Genomic DNA, 21,286 nt, shown 5'->3' with positions numbered 1-21,286 from the left:
AAAAAACATAATCATCTCAACTGATGCTGCAAAAGCATTTGACAAAATTCAGTACCCTTTCATGATTAAAAAGCACTCCACAAATTAGGAATAGAAGGAAACTACCTGAACATAATAAAATATATATGAAAAAGCCACAGTGAACATGATACTCAATGGTGAAAAGACTGAAGGCTTTTCCTCTAAAATCAGGAACAAGGCGAGGATGTCTGCTTTCACCACTTCTATTCAACATAGTACTGGAATCAGCCAGAACAATTTAGCAAGAAAAAAAAAAGAAGGCATCCAAATTGGAAAGGAAAGAGTAAAATTATCTCTGTTTGCAGATAATCTTATGTGTAGAAAACCTTAAAGATTCCACAAACTGTTAGAAATAATAAATTAATTCAGCCAAGTAGGAGGATACAACTGCAACACACAAAAATAAGTTGCACTTCTATACACTAACAGTGAACAATCTGAAAAGGAAATTACAAAAACAGTTCCATTTATAGTAGCATCAAAAAGCATAAAATACTTAGGAATTAACTTAACCAAAGAGGCGAAAGACTTACACAATGAAAACTACAAAACACTGCTGAAAGAAATGGTAGAAGACATAAATAAAAACACATCCCATGTTCATGGATTGAAAGACTTAACAATTTATTGACTGGAGCCATATTAATATGCCAAATGTTATTGACCAGAGACGTATCAATACATTTTTAGAGAGTGATACAATTAGCATCACCATGGAAGTTGTTAGAGCTTAAAATTCATCAAGCATTCATTATACAACTTATGATTGTCATTATCATTCACATTTTGCTCCATTAGGTTTTTGTTCCAACCTTGTGTATATTATAAACGCAAGTTTATTACTGTAAAATTTTTGAAAATGACACATCATGAAATTCTGAGTGAAGAAGAATTTTTTGGTGAATTTTATGCAGATACTGTCTCTGATTGTCCAAGCGACATATATACTAGTGTCTCAGAAGATGATAGTTCTTCAGAATACAGTTTTGATTCAGACGATGTGAATATTAGATCAACAAAAAGACTAAAAACCTTAGTGACTGACTCTGATACGGAAAGTGACAATGAAACTCATGGTGCTGGAGAATGCTCCTTTGATTCTACAGAAGAGTGGACTGAAGACAACATTTCACGAAAATTAGAAGACTTTACAGGTGTGTCAGATGTAACTATTGAATGTAATAACCTGCAAAGTGTTAGGGAAATAAGAGAATTAATTTTTGGTAACAATTTTTTTGAGTTGGTCACTTCTCAAACAAAATTGAAGCACCAACAGAATAAAAAATCATATAAAAAGTATAAGACTTTAAAATAGACTGATGTAACCAATGATGTGAAGAAGTTTCTTGGATTAATAATTTTGATGGGACCAAAAAGAAAGTCACACTGGAAAAAATATTGGTCGACTGATCCCTTACTCGAAATACCAAAGATTATGACAAGAAGAAGGTTTGAACAAAGATTATGACAAGAAGAAGGTTTGAACAAATAATGACATTTTTTCACTTTAAAGATAACTTGGAAACTCCACTTCCTGTAGACAGAATTTCAAAAGCTAAACCTCTTTTGGATTATTATCTACCAAAATTTCAATCGATCTATATACCCAAACAAGAGCTATCACTTGAGGAGGCTATGATAAAGTGGAGAGGACGACTCAGATTCAAAACCTATAATCCCGGAAAACTTACAAAATATGGAATTTTGGTCAGGATGGTTAGAGAAAGTGAAACTGGATACATATGCAACCTTGAGATTTACATCGTTGAAGGAAAGAAACTGCAAGAAACAATATTATTGGTCCTACAACCTTATCTTGGTTCATGGCACCATATTTACCAGGACAATTATTACAACAGTGTGTCCACATCTGAAATATTGCTGAAAAATAAAACCAGAGTTTGTGGGACTATAAGAGAGAATCATGGTCTACCAAACCAATTAAAGTTGAAATCTAAAAATCTACAGAGGGGAGAAATGACATTCTTACAGAAGGGAGAAGTGATTCTTCTTATATGGAAAGACAAGAGGCTAGTCTGCATGGTGGCAACTATTCATGATGCCTCCATAGCACCTACAGGAAAGGAAGACAGGAGGACTGGCCATCAGAACACTAAGCCCACTTGTACACTGGAGTATAATGAATATGTGAAAGGAGTTAATCGATCTGATCAATATCTGGCAAACCTCAAAATCCTGTGGAAAATTTGAAAATGGTGTAAGAAAGTGGGTTTCTATTTGAGTAATTGCAGTTTATTCAATGCTTTTAAAATTTATTGTAGCCTTAAGGCACAGAATAAAATGACTTACAAGCAAGTTTTGTTAGTCGTAGATAGAGAATGGTCAGTAGGGTAACTGACCATTCTGGTGAATGTAGTGGTAGTCCCACCCTGGTCCCTCTTGTGGCATTTCTACAAGAGCCCCCTGCAGAGATCCACCTTGTCGACTGTCAGTTAAATAAAGGAATATATTCTAGAGGAAATGTCCCACAGGACTAAAAAAAAAATGCTGTCAGAAAGTGTAGAGTCTTCTTTTCCAGGGGAAAGCACAGTGAAACACAGTGTATTTGTAATAGATCTTCTGTTCCCCTGCACAGAGGTACCTACTATACCGCCTATCACACTCTAACAAAATATTAGAATCCTTTAGTAAGACATGTACAAAGTTTCAAATAAATACATTAAGTGCAAAAAAAGTTGTTGAATCGGATGAATGGATAAAGAAGATGTAGCACATATATACAATGGAATATTACTCAGCCATAAAAAGAAACGAAATTGAGCTATTTGTAATGAGGTGGATAGACCTAGAGTCTGTCATACAGAGGGAAGTAAGTCAGAAAGAGAAAGACAAATACCGTATGCTAACACATATATATGGAATTTAAGGGGAAAAAATGTCATGAAAAACCTAGGGTTTTTCAGAACCCTTCAAGCATATTTTAAAGGAAGAGGTCTTGATCTTGGAATGTTTTCAAATATTTCCTCCATGAACGAGAATCCCGGACCTCTCTCTTTCCAATCAGAACTTATTGCTTCTGCATTTGCAGATTATGAAGAACAGAAAAACTCCTTCCCCAATTACCTCAAAGTCTGAATGTTTCTTCTGAGTGCAGGTAAAACTCATCCCTTTATTCCCAGCATCTATCTAAACATACAACTAAGTCATAAAGTCATAAAGAGGTTTTTTTTAAAAAAAGTTGTTGATATTTACTCAAATGTGGGTGTTTCAATATTCACTTACACAACAAATCACCAGACACAAGCATCAGTATCTGCAAAAATCCCCCAGTCAGTAATGTGTTAATATTGTTAAGATGTTATTGCTACCCAAAGTGATCTACAGATTCAGTGCAATCTTTGCAGAAATAAAAAAAAAAAACCCATCCTAAAATTCATATGGAATCTCAAGGGATGACAAATAGCCAAAACTACCTTGAAAAAGAACAAAGCTGATGGACTCCCACTTCCTGATTTTAAAACTTACCACAAAGCTACAGCAGTCAAAACTGTGTTACTGGCATAAAGACAGACATATAGACCAAAGGAATAGAACACAGAGACCAGAAATAGACATTTGCTTATATGATCAAGTGATTTTTGATAAGTGTGCCAAGACCATTCAATGGAAAAAGGACAGTCTTTTCAACAAATGATGCTGGAATAACTGGACATTCACATACCAAAGAATGAAGTTGGACCCTTATCTAACAGCATATATATAAAGTAACTCAAATTTATCAAAGCCTTAAATCTAAGACCCCAAACTCTAAAACTCATAGAAGAAAACACAGGGGAAAAATTTTGAAACATTTTCTTAAATATGACAGTGATTTCTTAGATACGACATCAAAGGAACAGGCAACAAAAGAAGAAATAGACAAACTGGACTTCATGAAAACAATTTTTTTTTGTGCATCAAAGGATACTTTATAATAAATAAATAAATATTAAAAAAGGATACTTTAACAGAGTGAAAGGCAATCTATGAAATGGGAAAAATACTTGTAAGTTATATATCTGATAAAGGATTAATATAAGTAGAACATATAGAGAATTCTTAAAACTCGCCAACATAAAAACAAAAAATCTGATTAAAAAATGGGCAAAGGACATGAATAGATACTTCTCAAATGAAGACATATGAATGGTGAATAAGCACATAAAAAATGCTCAACATCACTAATGATTACGGAAATGCAAACCAAGACCACAGTGAGATACCACATCCCACACCCATTAGGATAGCTAACATCAAATAAAATATAAAATAACAAGTGTTGATGAGGATGTGGCGAAACTGGAACACTTGTGCACTGTGGGTGGGAATGTAAAGTGGTGCAGTCAGTGTGGAAAATGGTATGGTGGTTCCTCGCAAAATTAAACAGAATTATGATATAATCCAGCAATTCCACATCTAGGTATATACCCAAAAGCAGCGGTCCACAACCTTTTTGGCACCAGGGACCAGTTGCATGGATGACAATTTTCCCACGGACAGGGGTCGGGGGGGATGGTTTAGGCCGTAACGTGAGCGATGGAGAGAGACGTGGAGCGGCAGATGAAGCTTTGTTCATTCGCCCACCACTCACCTCCTGCTATTCGGTCCGGTTCCTAACAGACCGCGGACTGGTACTGGTCTGCAGCCCAGGGGTGGAGACCCCTGCCCAAAAGGATTGAAAACAGGGACTTGAACAGGTGCTTGTATACTCATGTTCATAGTAGCATTATTCACAGTGGCTGAAACGTGAAAGCAACCCAAGTATCCAAAGATAAATGAATAGATAAATAAAATGTGGTATATGCATACAATGGAATATTATCCACCCTAAAAAAGGAAGAGGATTCTGATATATGCTACAACATAGATGAAGTTTGAAGACATTATGCTAATAAGAAATAAGAAAGTCACAAAAGGACAAATAGTATATGATTCCACTTATATGAGGTATTTAGAGTAGTCAAAATCATAGAGAAAGAAAGTAGAATGGTGGCTGCCTAGGCTGTGAGGGAAGGGCAGAATAAGGAGGTACTGTTTAATGGGTATAGAGTTTCAGTTTTGCAAGATGAAGTGAGTTCTAGAGGTGGATGGTGGTGACGGTTGAATAACAATATGAATGTGCTTAATATCACTGAACTGGGGAGGGAGGGAGACGCAAGAGGGAAGAGATATGGGAACATATGTATATGTATAACTGATTCACTTTGTTATAAAGCAGAAACTAACACACCATTGTAAAGTAATTATACCCCAATAAAGATGTTAAAAAAAAAAAATATCACTGAACTGGATGCTTAAAAATCGTTAACATGGTAAATTATCTGTTATGTGTATTTTATTACAGTAAAAAAAATTGAAAAAAAATAAGTAAAACAAAGACATTTGCAGACAAACAAAACCAGAGAGTTTATCACTAGCAGATCTGCACTAGAAGAAATGTTAATCATGTTCTTCAGGCTGAAAAAGTATGGAACCAGATGGAAACGTGGATCTGGACAAAGTAATGATGAGCTCTAGAAATGGCCAATCAGCATACAAAAAGACACTTAATATCATTAGTCATTCAGGAAATGCAAATTAAAACTATACTGAGGTTACAGGCTCTTTCTTGGGGCTAATGGTGGACTCTGGGAGGGCTCATGTCAAGGAGTACTTGCCAGAACTTTGGCTGCCAGTGTCCTTGGCCCTGAGATGAGCCACAATCACCCCACCACCTCTTCAGGAGACCCTCCAACACTAGCAGCTGTGTGGCTGACAGGGTCTTGGTGCTCTGGCCAGCTGTCAGGCCTGAGCCTCTGAGTTGGGAGAGCGGAGGTCAGGACACTGGGCCACCAGAGGCCTCCTGGCCCCATGTAATACCAGTTGGCAAGAGACTCCCAGAGATCTCAGTCTTAACGCTATGACCCAGCTCCACTCAACGACCAGCAAGTTCCAGTGCTGGACACCCCATGCCAAACAACTAGCAAGACAGGAACACAACCCTACCCATTAGCAGAGAGGCTGCCTAAAATCATAATAAGGCCACAAACACCCCAAAACAAACCACCAGATGTGGACCTGCCTACCAGAAAGACAAGATCCAGCCTCATCCACCAGAACACAGGCACTAGTCCCCACCACCAGGAAGCCTACACAACCCACTGAACCAACCTTAACCACTGGGGACAGACACCAACAACAACGGGAACTATGAACCTGCAGCCTGCAAAAAGGAGACCCTAAACACAGTAAGATAAGCAAAATGAGGAGACAGAAAAAAACACAGCAGATGAAGTAACAAGATAAAAACCCACCAGACGTAACAAATGAAGAGGAAATAGGCAGTCTACCTGAAAAAGAATTCAGAATAATGATAGTAAAGATGATCCAAAATCTTGGAAATAGAATGGAGAAGATGCAAGAAATATGTAACAAGAACGTAGAAGAACTAAAGAGGAAACAAGCAATGATAAACAACACAATAAATGAAATTAAAAATTCTCTAGAAGGAATCAATAGCAGAATAACTGAGGCAGAAGAACGGATAAGTGACCTGGAAGATAAAATAGTGGAAATAACTACTTCAGAGAAGAATAAACAAAAAAGAATGAAAAGAACTGAGGACAGTCTCAGAGACCTCTGGGACAACATTAAATGCACCAACATTCAAATTATAGGGGTTCCAGAAGAAGAAGAGAAAAAGAAAGGGACTGAGAAAATATTTGAAGAGATTATAGTTGAAAACTTCCTTAATATGGAAAAGGAAATAGTTAATCAACTCCAGGAAGCACAGAGAGTCCCATACAGGATAAATCCAAGGAGAAACACGCCAAGACACATATTAATCAAACTGTCAAAAATTAAATACAAAGAAAACATATTAAAACCAGCAAGGGAAAAACAACAAATAACACACAAGGGAATCCCCATAAGGTTAATAGCTGATCTTTCAGCAGAAACTCTGCAAGCCAGAAGGCCCTGACAGGACATATATAAAGTGATGAAGGAGAAAAATCTACAACCAAGATTACTCTACCCAGCAAGTATGTCATTCAGATTTGATGGAGAAATTAAAAACTTTACAGACAATCAAAATCTGAGAGAGTTCAGCACCACCAAAAAAGCTTTATAACAAATGCTAAAGGAACTTCTCTAGGCAAGAAACACAAGAGAAGGAAAAGACCTACAATAACAAACCCAAAACTATTAAGAAAATGGGAATAGGAACATACATATCAATAATTACCTTAAATGTAAATAGATTAAATGCTCCCACCAAGAGACAAAGACTGGCTGAATGGATACAAAAACAAGACCCATCTATATGCTGTCTACAAGAGACCCATTTCAGATCGAGGGACACATATGAATGAAAGTGAGGGGATGGAAAAACATATTCCATGCAAATGGAAACCAAAAGAAAGCTGGAGTAACAATTCTCATATCAGACAAAATAGACTTTAAAGTAAAGACTATTACAAGAGACAAAGAAGGACACTACATAATGATCAAGGGATTGATCCAAGAAGAAGATTTAACAATTGTAAATATTTATGCACCCAACATAGGAGCACCTCAATACATAAGGCAAATACTAAAAGCCATAAAAGGGGAAATCAACAGTAACACATTCATACTAAGGGACTTTAACACCCCACTTTCACCAATGGACAGATCATCCAAAATGAAAATAAATAAGGAAACACAAGCTTTAAATGATACATTAAACAAGATGGACTTAACTGATATTTATAGGAAATTCCATCCAAAAACAACAGAATACACATTTTTCTCAAGTGCTCATGGAATATTCTCCAGGATAGATCATATCTTGGGTCACAAAAAAGCCTTGGTAAATTTAAGAAAATTGAAATTGTATCAAGTATCTTTTCCGACCACAATGCTATGAGACTAGATATCAATTTCAGGAAAAGATCTGTAAAAAATACAAACACATGGAGGTTAAACGATACACTACTTAATAACGAAGTGATCACTGAAGAAATCAAAGAGAAAATAAAAAAATACCTAGAAACAAATGACAATGGAGACACGATGACCCAAAACCTATGGGATGCAGCAAAAGCAGTTCTAAGAGGGAGGTTTATAGCAATACAATCCTACCTTAAGAAACAGGAAATATCTCGAATAAACCACCTAACCTTGCACCTAAAACAATTAGAGAAAGAAGAATAAAAAAACCCCTAAGGTAGCAGAAGGAAAGAAATCATAAAGCTCAAATCAGAAATAAATGAAAAAGAAATGACGGAAATGATAGCAAACATCAATAAAACTAAAAGCTGGTTCTTTGAGAAGATAAACAAAATTGATAAACCATTAGCCAGACTCATCAAGAAAAAAAGGGAGAAGACTCAAATCAATAGAATTAAAAATGAAAAAGGAGAAGTAACAACTGACATTGCAGAAATACAAAAGATCATGAGAGATTACTACAAGCAACTCTATGCCAATAAAATGGACAACCTGGAAGAAATGGACAAATTCATAGAAATGTACAACCTGCCGAGACTCAACCAGGAAAAAATAGACAATACGAACAGACCAATCACAAGCACTGAAATTGAAACAGTGATTAAAAATCTTCCAACAAACAAAAGCCCAGGACCAGATGGCTTCACAAGCGAATTCTATCAAACATTTAGAGAAGAACTAACACATATACTTCTCAAATTCTTCCAAAATATAGCAGAGGGAGGAACACCCCCAAATTCATTCTACGAGGTTACCATCACCCTGATACCAAAACCAGACAAGGATGTCACAAAGAAAAAACACTACAGGCCAATATCACTGATGAACATAGATGCAAAAATCCTCAACAAAATGCTAGCAAACAGAATCCAACAGCACATTAAAAGGATCATACACCATGATCAAGTGGGGTTTATTCCAGAAATGCAAGGATTCTTCAATATACGCAAATCACTCAATGTGATACACCATATTAAAAAACTGAAGGAGAAAAACCATACGATCATCTCAATAGATGCAGAGAAAGCTTTTGACAAAATTCAACACCTATTTATGATAAAAATCCTGTGGAAACTAGGCATAGAGGGAACTTTCCTCAACATAATAAAGGCCATATATGACAAACCCACAGCCAACATCATCCTCAATGGTGAAAAACTGAAAGCATTTCCACTAAGATCAGGAACAAGACAGGTTGCCCACTCTCACCACTCTTATTCAACATAGTTTTGGAAGTTTTAGCCACAGCAATCAGAGAAGAAAAGGAAATAAAAGGAATCCAAATCAGAAAAGAAGAAGTAAAGCTGTCACTGTTTGCAGATGACATCATACTATACACAGAGAATCCTAAAATGCTACCAGAAAACTACCAGAGCTAATCAATGAATTTGGTAAAGTAGCAGGATACAAAATTAATGCACAGAAATCTCTTGCATTCCTATACACTAATGATGAAAAATCTGAAAGTGAAATTAAGAAAACGCTCCCATTTACCACTGCAATAAAAAGAATAAAATACCTAGGAATAAACCTACCTAAGGAGAGAAAAGACCTGTATGCAGAGAATTATAAGACACTGATGAAAGAAATTAAAGATGATACAAATAGATGGAGAGATATACCATGTCTTGGATTGGAAAAATCAACATTGTGAAAATGACTCTACTACCCAAAGCAATCTACAGATTCAATGCAATCCCTATCAAACTATCAATGGAATTTATCACAGAACTAGAAAAAAAAATTTCTATGGAAAAACAAAAGACCCCGAATAGCCAAAGCAATCTTGAGAGCAAAAAATGGAGCTGGAGGAATCAGGTTCCCTGACTTCAGACTATACTACAAAGCTACAGTAATGAAGACAGTATGGCACTGGCACAAAAACAGAAAGATAGATCAATGGAACAGGATAGAGAGCCCAGAGATAAAGCCACGCACATATGGTCACCTTATCTTTGATAAAGTAGGTAGGAATGTACAGTGGAGAAAGGACAGCCTCTTCAATAAGTGCTGCTGGGAAAACTGGACAGATACATGTAAAAGTATGAGATTAGAACAGTCCGTAACACCATACACAAAAATAAGCTCAAAATGGATTAAAGACCTAAATGTAAGGCCAGAAACTATCAAACTCTTAGAGGAAAACATAGGCAGAACACTCTATGACATAAATCACAGCAAGATCCTTTTGGTCCCACCTCCTAGAGAAATGGAAATAAAAATAAGAAAAGGGGACCTAATGAAATTTAAAAGCTTTTGCACAGCAAAGGTAACCATAAACAAGACCAAAAGACAACCCTCAGAATGGGAGAAAATATTTGCAAATGAAGCAACTGACAAAGGATTAATCTCCAAAATTTATAAGCAGCTCATGCAGCTCAATAACAAAAAAACAAACAACCCAATCCAAGAATGGGCAGAAGATCTAAACAGACATTTCTCCAAAGAAGATATACAGACTGCCAACAAACACATGAAAGAATGCTCAACATCACTAATAATTAGAGAAATGCAAATCAGAACTACAACGAGATATCATCTCACACCAGTCAGAATGGCCATCATCAAAAAATCTAGAAACAATAAATGCTGGAGAGGGTGTGGAGAAAAGGGAACACTCCTGCACTGCTGGTGGGAATGTAAATTCATACAGCCACTGTGGAGAACAGTATGGAGTTTCCTTAAAAAACTAAAAATAGAACTACCATATGACCCAGCAATCCCACTACTGGGCATATACCCTGAGAAAACCATAATTCAAAAAGAGTCATGTACCAAAATGTCCATTGCAGCTCTATTTACAGTAGCCAGGAGATGGAAACAACCTAAGTGTCCATCATTGGATGAATGGATAAAGAAGATGTGGCACATATATCCAATGGAATGTTACTCAGCCATAAAAGGAAATGAAATTGAGTTATTTGTAGTGAGGTGGATGGATCTAGAGTCTGTCATACAGAGTGAAGTAAGTCAGAAAGAGAAAGACAAATACCGTATGCTAACACATATATATGGAATCTAAGAAAAAAAATATCATGAAGAACCTAGGGGTAAGACCGGAATAAAGACACAGACCTACTAGAGAATGGACTTGAGGATATGGGGAGGGGGAAGGGTACGCTGTGACAGAGTGAGAGAGTGGAATGGACATATATACACTACCAAACGTAAAATAGATAGCTAGTGGGAAGTAGCCGAATAGCACAGGGAGATCAGCTCGGTGGTTTGTGACCACCTAGAGGGGTGGGATAGGGAGGGTGGGAGGGAGGTAGACGCAAGAGTGAAGAGATATGGGAATATATGTACATGTATAACTGATTCAGTTTGTTATAAAGCAGAAACTAACACACCATTGTAAAGCAATTATACTCCAATAAAGATGTAAAAAAAAAAAAAAAAAAAAAAGACTACTCTACCCAGCAAGGATCTCACTCAGATTCAACAGAGAAATTAAAAACTTTACAGAGAAGAAAAAGCTAAGAGAATTCACCACCACCAAACCAGCTTTATAACGAATGCTAAAGGAACTTCTCTAGGCGGGAAACACAAGAGAAGGAAAAGACCTACAGTAACAAACCCAAAACAGTTAAGAAAATGGTAATAGGAACATACATATCGATAAACACCTTAAATGTAAATGGATTAAATGCTCCAACCAAAAGACATAGACTGGATGAATGGATACAAAAACAAGGCCCGTATATCTGCTGTCTACAAGAGACCCACTTCAGACCTAGGGACACATACAGACTGAAAGTGAGAGGATGGAAAAAGATATTCCATGCAAATGAAAAGCAAGAGAAAACTGGAGTAGCCACTATCATATCCGACAAAATAGACTTTAAAATAAAGACTATCTCGAGAGACAAAGAAGGACACTGCATAATGATCAAGGGATCAATCCAAGAAGAAGATATAACAATTGTAGATACTTATGCACCCAACATAGGAGTTCCTCAATATATAAGGCAAATGCTAACAGCCATAAAAGGAGAAAATGAAAGTAACACAATAATAATAGGGGACTTTAACACCCCACTTTCACCAATGGACAGATTAACCAAAATGAAAATAGATAAAGAAACACAAGCTTTAAATGACACATTAAAGAAGATGGATTTAATTGATATTTACAGGACATTCCAACCAAAAACAACAGAATACACTTTCTTCTCAATTGCTCACGGAACATTCTCCGCGATAGATCATATCATGGGACACAAGTAAAGCCTTGGTAAATTTAAGAAAACTGAAATTGTATCAAGTATCTTTTCCGACCACAACGCTATGAGACTAGATATCAATTACAGGGAAAAAAGTGTAAAAAATACAAACACATGGAGGCTAAACAATATGCTACTAAATAACCAAGAGATCACTGAAGAAATCAAAGAGGAAATCAAAAAATACCTAGAAACAAATGACAATGAAAACATGACGACCCAAAACCTATGGGATGCAGCAAAAGCAGTTCTAAGATGGAAGTTTATAGCAATACAATGCTACCTCAAGAAACAAGTAAATCTCAAATAAATAACAAAACCTTAAACCTAAAGTAATTAGAGAAAGAACAAAAAAACCCCAAAGCTAGCAGAAGGAAAGAAATCATAAAGATCAGATCAGAAATAAATGAAAAAGAAATGAAGGAAACAATAGCAAACATCAATAAAACTAAAAGCTGGTTCTTTGAGAAGATAAACAAAATTGATAAACCACTAGTCAGACTAATCAGGAAAAAAAGGGAGAAGATTCAAATCAATAGAATTAGAAATGAAAAAGGAGAAGTAACAACTGACACTGCAGAAATACAAAGGATCATGAGAGATTACTACAAGCAACTGTATGCTAATAAAATGGACGACCTGGAAGAAATGTACAAATTCTTAGAAAAGCACAACCTTCCAAGAGTGAACCAGGAAGAAATAGAAAATACAAACAGACCAATCACAAGCACCGAAATTGAAACTGTAATTAAAAATATTCCAACAAACAAAAGTCCAGGACCAGATGGCTTCACAGGTAAATTTTATCAACCATTTACAGAAGAGCTAACACCCATTCTTCTCAAACTCTTCCAAAATATAGCATAGGGAGGAACACTCACAAACTCATTCTATGAGGTCACCACTCTGGTACCAAAACCAAACAAATATGTCACAAAGAAAGAAAACCACAGGCCAATATCACTGATGAAGATAGATGCAAAAATCCTCAACAAAATACAGCAAACCAAATCCAACTGTGCGTTAAAAGGATCATACACCATGATCAAGTGGGGTTTATCCCAGGAATGCGGGGATTCTTCAGTATATACAAATCAATCAATGTGATACGCCATATTAACAAATTGAAGGATAAAAACCATATGATCATCTCAATAGATGCATAAAATCTTTCAACAAAATTCAACACCCATTTATGATAATAACCCTCCAGAAAGTAGGCATAGAGGGAACTTTCCTCAACATAATAAAGGCCATATATTACAAACCCACAGCCAACATTGTTCTCAATGGTGAAAAACTGAAACCATTTCCACTAAGATCAGGAACAAGACAGGTTGCCCACTCTCACCACTATTATTCAACATAGCTTTGGAAGTTTTAGCCACAGCAATCAGAGAAGAAAAAGAAATAAAAGGAATCCAAATCGGAAAAGAAGTAAAGCTGTCAGTGTTTGCAGATGACATGATAATATACACAGAGAGTCCTAAAGATGCTCCCAGAAAACTACTAGAACTAATTAATGAATTTGGTAAAGTAGCAGAATACAAAATTAATGCACAGAAATCTCTTGCATTCCTATACACTAATGATGAAAAATCTGAAAGAGAAATTAAGGAAACAATCCCATTTACCATGGCAACAAAAAGAATAAAATACCTAGGAATAAATCTACCTAAGGAGACAAAAGATCTGTATGCAGAAAACTATAAGACACAGATGAAAGAAATTAAAGATGATACCAACAGATGGAGAGATATACCATGTTCTTGGATTGGAAGAATCAACATTGTTAAAATGACTATACTACCCAAAGCAATCTACAGATTCAATGCAATCCCTATCAAACTATCAATGGCATTTATCACAGAACTAGAACAAAAATTTTCACAATTTGTATGGAAACACAAAAGACCTTGAGTAGCCAAAGCAATCTTGAGAAAGAAAAATGGAGTTGGAAGAATCAGGCTTCTTGACTTCAGACTATACTACAAAGCTACAGTAATCAAGACAGTATGGTACTGGCACAAAAACAGAAAGATAGATCAGTGGAATAGGATAGAAAACCCAGAGATAAACCCATGCACTTATGGTCATCTTATCTTTGATAAAGGAGGCAAGAATATACAATGGAGAAAAGACAGCCTCTTCAATAAGTGGTGCTGGGAAAACTGGACAGCTACATGTAGAAAAATGAAATTAGAACACTCCCTAACACCGTACACAAAAATAAACTCAGAATGGATTAAAGACCTAAATGTAAGGCCAAACATAAAACTCTTAGAGGACCACATAGGAAGAACACTTCATGACATAAATCACAGCAAGATCCTTTTTGATCCACCTCCTAGAGAAATGGAAATAAAAACAAAAATAAACAAGTGGGACCTAATGAAACTTAAAAGCTTTTGCACAGCAAAGGAAACCATAAACAAGACAAAAAGACAACCCTCAGAATGAGAGAAAATATTTGCAAATGAAGCAACTGACAAAGGATTAATCTATGAAATATACAAGGAGCTCATGCAGGTCAATATCAAAAAAACAAACAACCCAATCCAAAAATGGGCAGAAGACCTAAATAGACATTTCTCCAAAGAAGATATACAGACTGCCAACAAACACATGAAAGGATGCTCAACATCACCAATCATTTAAGAAATGCAAATCAAAACTACAATGAGGTATCACCTCACACCAGTCAGAATGGCCATCATCAAAAAATCTACAAACAATAAATGCTCGAGAAGGTGTGTAGAAAAGGGAACCCTCCTACACTGTTGGTGGGAATGTAAGTGGATACAGCCCCTATGGAGAACAGTATGGATGTTCCTTAAAAAAGTAAAAATAGAACTACCATATGACCCAGCAATCCCACTACTGGGCATATACCCTGAGAAAACCATAATTCAAAAAGAGTCATGTACCAAAATGTTCATTGCAGCTCTATTTACAATAGCCAGGACATGGAAGCAACCTAAGTGTCCATCATCGGATGAATGGATAAAGAAGATGTGGCAAATATACACAATGGAATATTACTCACCCATAAAAAGAAACGAGATTGAGTTATTTGTAGTGAGGTGGATGGACCTAGAATCTGTCATACAGAGTGAAGTAAGTCAGAAAGAGAAAAACAAATACCGTATTCTAACACATATATATGTAATCTAAGAAAAAAAATGGTCATGAAGAACCTAGGGGCAGGACAGGAATAAAGACACAGATGTAGAGAATGGACTTGAGGATATGGGGAGGGGGAAGGGTAAGCTGGGGTGAAGTAAGAGAGTGGCATGGATTTATATACACTACCAAATGTAAAATAGATAGCTAGTGGGAAGCAGCCGCATAGCACAGGGAGATTAGCTTGGTGCTTTGTGACCACCTAGAGGGGAGGGATAGGGAGAGTGGAAGGGAGACGCAAGAGGGAGGAGATATAGGGATATAACTATATGCATAGCTGATTCACTTTGTTTTACAGCAGAAACTAACACAATGTAAAGCAATTATACTCCAATAAAGTTGTTAAAAAAAGAAAAATCTATACTGAGATAGTACTTTATTATACCCACTAGGATAGCTATAATAAAAAAAAGACAAAATATAACAAATCCTGCTAAGGATGTGGAGAAATTGGAACACTCATACACTGCTGATGGGAATTGTTAAATCGTGGAGGTGCTTTGGAGAATAGTCTGGCAGTTCTACAAGAAGCTGAACATAGAATTTACATATGACCCAGCAATTCCACTCCTATGTACATACCCAAGGAAAATGAAAACGTGTTCACAGAAAAATTTGTACATGATTGTTAATAGCAGCATTATTCATTACAAAGTGGAAGACAGTCTGGCAGTTTCTTATAAAATTAAACATGTGCTTGCTCTGTTATTCAGTAATTCCACTGCTAGGTATTTAACCAAGAGGGAAAAAAAACATACTGGCATATGAATACTAGTAGCAGCTTTATTCATAATAGCTGAAAACAATCTGATTATCTATTAACCAGTGGATAGATAAACAATGTATGGTATATCCATATATACAGGAATATTACTCAGCCATTTAAAAATGAACCAGTGATATAGACAACAACATGGATAAATCTCAAAAGTATTATTATAAGTGAAGGAAGCCAAATAGGAAAGAGTATATACCAGATGATTCTATTTATTTGAAATTCTAGAAATGGTATGGTCATAGGAAGTGGCGGAGTGGGAGGCACTGATAGCAAAAGGGGAGGGAAAATTTTAGGCTAATGAATGTTTTCTTTCTTGATTGTAGTGGTTGTGGTTATACAGATGTATGCATTTGTCAAAGCTCATTGAACTCAACTCTTAAAATATGTATGTTTATATTGTATTAAATATTTCAATAAAGTTAATTTTACACAAGAAATATAAATATTGATGTTAAATATAAACATTTGAGAAATGCTCAATCTCACTATAAATAGATGATTGAAAATGAAAACTACACTGAGATACTCATTCTCACCTATCATTTAGTAAAAATACAGAAGTTTGACAATATACTCAGTTAGTGAAATTTTAGGAAACTAGCTTTCTCATACATTGCTGATGGAAGAGGAAAATGGTGCACTTTCCACTGAGTAGTATCTGGCAATATCGACCAAAATTACAGATCTAGCTACCCCCTAACCTCACAATCCCATTTCTGTGACTCTAACCTGTAGAAACACCTGTATAAATATGCAAAAGACTGGAAACAACCCAAGTGTCCATCAACAGGAGACTGGTTAAATGAATTATAGTACATCCACACAACAGAATGCTAGCTGCTCTGAAGAATCAGGAAGATCTCTTTGTATGATATAGAAGGATCTCCAGGAGCATTTTAGTTAAAAAGAAAGGAAGGAAGCTTGGAAAGAAGGAAGGAAGGGAGGGAGGGAGGGAGGGAGGAAGGAAGGAAGGAAGGAAGGAAGGGAGGAAGGGAGGAAGGAAGGAAGGAAGGAAGGAAGGGTGGGCAGGAAGGGAGGGAGGGGAAGAAGGAAGGGAGGAAGGGAGGGAAAGAAGGAAGGAAGGAAGGAAGGGAGGGAGGGAAGGGAAGAAGGAAGGAAGGGAGGGAGGGAAAGAAGGAAGGAAGAAAGGAAGGAAGGGAGGGAAAGGAAGGGAAGAGAAACTAAGAAAGGAGGAAATCTGAATAAATGTTCAAAATGCTTCTATTGGAATAAATACTGGAAGGATAAATAAGAAACTAATAAAAATAGTTACTAATAAGTCAACTTCTGTAAATTAGAGCAGCACCACTGGGTGCTCTGGGAAAAATTTTGGTAAAAGTTACTGAAGTCTTGCCTGGAAATTCCTTCTTTCCTTCCTTTCTTCTCTCCCTCCCACCCTCCCTTCCTCCCTTCCTTCCTACAAAATGCATTATTTATCTACAAGAGAGTTCTGGAAGACAAGAAGGATACAGGCTCCTTGGGCGGGGAAACAATAAATCCAGTGGCTATAGTTCCTTGCTACATAGGAGGTTGGGGGTATAGGGCCCAGAGAGTTACAGTAAAAACAAGCTCTGGTGAAGGAGATCCCTCAGCAACAGGGATGTCACTCATCTTAGGTGTGTGAGAGGAAAGGCAAAGCAGTCTAGCTCCTTGAGCTGAATATCTGAAATTGCCCTCTCTACAACACACTGGCTCTTGCTTCCATCTGCCTTGTGTTTGATCACTTTGCCCACCCCTTCAGAGGCTAATCGTTCTGAAAAGATTAGATGCTGTGCACACTGGAGCCTAAACCATATTAGTTCTCTATGATATGTGGTTCCAACTACCCACTCCCCTATCACTGGTTGATTCTGTAAGGCAACTTCATTTTGATGATTAAAAATGTCCAAGTTGGTTGTATCTTTGTAAGAGTCTTTTTTTCTTTAATGAAACCCATTATATTTTTCATATTAATTGTTCCCTGTGGCGAGGAAGTGAACAGAAACATATCCTCTGTACCCCAATTTCTTCCTCCATACTCCCTGGCAAAGCAATAGAAAAAGGCAGGCAAGAGGAGAATAGCAAATGCTCAACGCCTATTGCTCTGGGTGCACTCTTGTGAAATGCGACTCACTTCAGAATTAGAAGTCAGAAAGAACATAATTTTAATACCTCTACTTTCTGTTCAGCACCCACCATTTTTCCAGGAGAGTGGTTTCCAAGTTGCTTATTCTCTTGAGATTCACAAATTTCTCCTTTAAGCCTTTCAACCTGAAATACAAAAGCATTTTAAATACAAAAGTGAGGTGGGGGGGCTTCCCTGGTGGTGCAGTGGTTGAGAGACCGCCTGCCGATGCAGGGGACACGGGTTTGTGCCCTGGTCCGGGAAGATTCCACATGCTGTGGAGCGGCTGGGCCCGTGAGCCATGGCCGCTGAGCCTGCGCGTCCGGGGCCTGTGCTCCGCAACGGGAGAGGCCGCAACAGGGAGAGGCCCGTGTACCGCAAAAAAAAAAAAAAAGTGACGGAGGATGCTTTGTTTTAAAAATATACAAGTTATATATGAATACATTCTTTGTGTAAAAAATTTAAACAACATATAGGTATATAGAGCAACAAGTGATCTTTTCCTTCACATAACTCTACCCCACAATCCCGTTTCCCTTTCCAGAAGTAATAATGTTTGGGATATACCTTTCCTGAACTTTATCTCACATGTATGTGTATGTTTGTGTATATATAAAACATAAACATATGTTTAACATACATTAAACGTATTTTACCAGTATCATATATACAAATTTACAGAGATTTAGACAACTTGAACAGTGTTTATTCATTCCTTCTTACGATTGCATTTAAAAAATTAGGCTAAAATACACATAACACAAAATTTACCATTTTAACCATTTTTAAAAATTTTTATTTATTTATTTATTTATTTTTGGCTGTGTTGGGTCTTCATTGCTGGGCGCAGGCTTTCTCTAGTTGCCGTGAACGGGGGGGGGGCTACTCTTTGCTGTGGTGCGCGGGTTTCTCATTGCGGTGGCTTCTCTTATTGCGGAGCATGGGTTCTAGGTGGGTGGGCTTTAGTAGTTGTGGCACGTGGGCTCAGTAGTTGTGGCTTGTGGGCTCTAGAGCGCAGGCTCAGTAGTTGTGGCGTACAGGCTTAGTTGCTCCGTGGCATGTGGGATCTTCCGGACCAGGGCTCGAACCTATGTCCCCCTGCATTGGCAGGCAGATTCTTAACCACTGAGCCACCAGGGAAGCCCCTCAACCATTTTTAAGGATACAGTTGAGTAGCACTAAACGCGTTCCCATTACTGTGCAACCATCACCACCATCCGTCTCCATAATTCTTTTCATCTTGCAAAACTGAAACCCTACACCCATTAAACAATAACTCCTCATCATGCCCTCCCCCACAGCCCCTAGAAACCACCATTCTACTTTCTGGCTCTATGATTTCTGACTACTCTAGGTACCTCATATAAGTGGAATTATACACTATTTGTCTTTCTGTGACTCGTTTATTTCAATTAGCATAATGTCTTCAAGTTTCACCCATGTTGTAGCATATTTCTTTTTAAAGTGGAATAATATTCCATTGTATGTGTACACCATATTTTGTTTATCCATTCATCTGTCAATGGATGCTTGGGTTGCTTCAACCTTTTGGCTATGAACATGAGTGAACAAATATATGTTCAAGTCCCTGCTTTCAATTCTTTTGGGTGTATACCCAGAAGCAGAATTGCTAGATCATCTGGTAACTCTATGTTTACTTTTTATTTATTTTATTAATTTTTTTAACTTTTGCGGTATGTGGGCCTCTCACTGTTGTGGCCTCTCCCGTTGCGGAGCACAGGCTCCGGACGCGCAGGCTTAGCGGCCATGGCTCACGGGCCTAGCTGCTCCGCGGCATGTGGGATCTTCCCGGACCAGGGCACGAACCCGTGTCCCCTGCATCTGCAGGTGGACTCTCAACCACTGCGCCACCAGGGAAACCCCTATGTTTACTTTTTAAAGGAAGTCCCATACTGTTTTCTACAGTGGCTGTACCATTTTACATTCTTAACAACAATGCACAAAGGGTTCCAATTTCTCCACTTCCTCAACAACATTTGTTATTTTTTATTGTTTTGATAATAGCCATTCTAATGAATATTTATTCATTCTTGCAACAAAATTTCTTGAGCACTTATTATATGCCAGGCATTGTATTAGACACTAGAGATATGATTGTGAAATGAATATAATTAAAATTAAAGTGACACATAGTATATTTAGACCTTGGAAGTACATATTAAAAATCAATAAATTCCTAAGAAGAAATGATTCAAAAACATAACACAACTACGGGTTTAGTATTAATAATCTCAAACTTTGGTAAATGTGATCGCTATAAACTATTATCTAAATCCTTATTAAAAAGAAAAGATCCTAAACTGACACTATAGCAGTAACATTACTGTTCAGCATATGTAGTTAAAATGTATAAAATAGAAATACTGATAGAAAGCATCTAGGTCAAAGTACAGCTCTACCTGGGATGCTACAGCCACCAGAATCAGTCTTCACTAATGACCAATAAATGATGTATTGATACATCTAGCTTGCTTAGCTGCTGACTGTTACTATTCTATACACAGTTAAATTAACTCTAAGAAAAAATTAAATAACTTACCTCTTCTCCAAGTACCTTTCTTTCTGAGTCAAGTGATCGAACTCGATTTCTTAAAGCCAGAATTTCCTCATCCAGTCTCTGATTATGTTCCTTTGCTTTCCGTAGGTCAACTGAGTCTAAAACAGGGAAAATGTAATTGACTCAACTGGATCGAAGTTTTAATTTGGGGGCGTTAACTCTAAAAACTGAGGAAGTGCTGTTTCCTGCCATTCTTGTCAGTCCTACCGTGTCTCTGCATATGTGATTCTCCACAAAGAAGAGCTGCTAGACTCTCAAGTCCAGCCCTAGAATGTTCCACCAACTAATGAAACAGAACAGAATGTTTTTTATTTCTCATACCAGTCTAATGAGCTGGACTTTTTGAGTATAGGGTTTCCAGCAATAGAGATTCTTCCAGGACCTGGAATTTTAAAACAATTGAGCCTGCCTTCTAAAAGTGAAACCAC

At 37.1% G+C, this 21,286-nt stretch overlaps 1 protein-coding gene across 3 annotated transcripts in view; it reads right to left on the bottom strand.

Moving 5' to 3' along the window:
* CCDC30 (coiled-coil domain containing 30) overlaps positions 1–21,286 on the bottom strand; it is a 170,036-nt gene that overhangs the window by 99,130 nt on the left and 49,620 nt on the right. For 2 of the 3 annotated variants that reach the window (XM_060020491.1, XM_060020474.1), the window contains exons 9-10: positions 20,841–20,956; positions 18,352–18,426 (exon numbers count right to left, since the gene is read on the bottom strand). In XM_060020491.1, the coding sequence (XP_059876474.1) occupies positions 18,352–18,426; positions 20,841–20,956 (191 nt within the window). The remainder of the gene's footprint in view (positions 1–18,351; positions 18,427–20,840; positions 20,957–21,286) is intronic. The other variant, XM_060020480.1, reaches the window with a different exon arrangement.

Source organism: Delphinus delphis, chromosome 1 (assembly GCF_949987515.2).
Source record: "Delphinus delphis chromosome 1, mDelDel1.2, whole genome shotgun sequence".
Taxonomy (NCBI): Eukaryota; Metazoa; Chordata; class Mammalia; order Artiodactyla; family Delphinidae; genus Delphinus; species Delphinus delphis.
The sequence above is the reverse complement of the archived record's forward strand: the minus strand, read 5'-3'. Positions and strand labels throughout refer to the sequence as shown.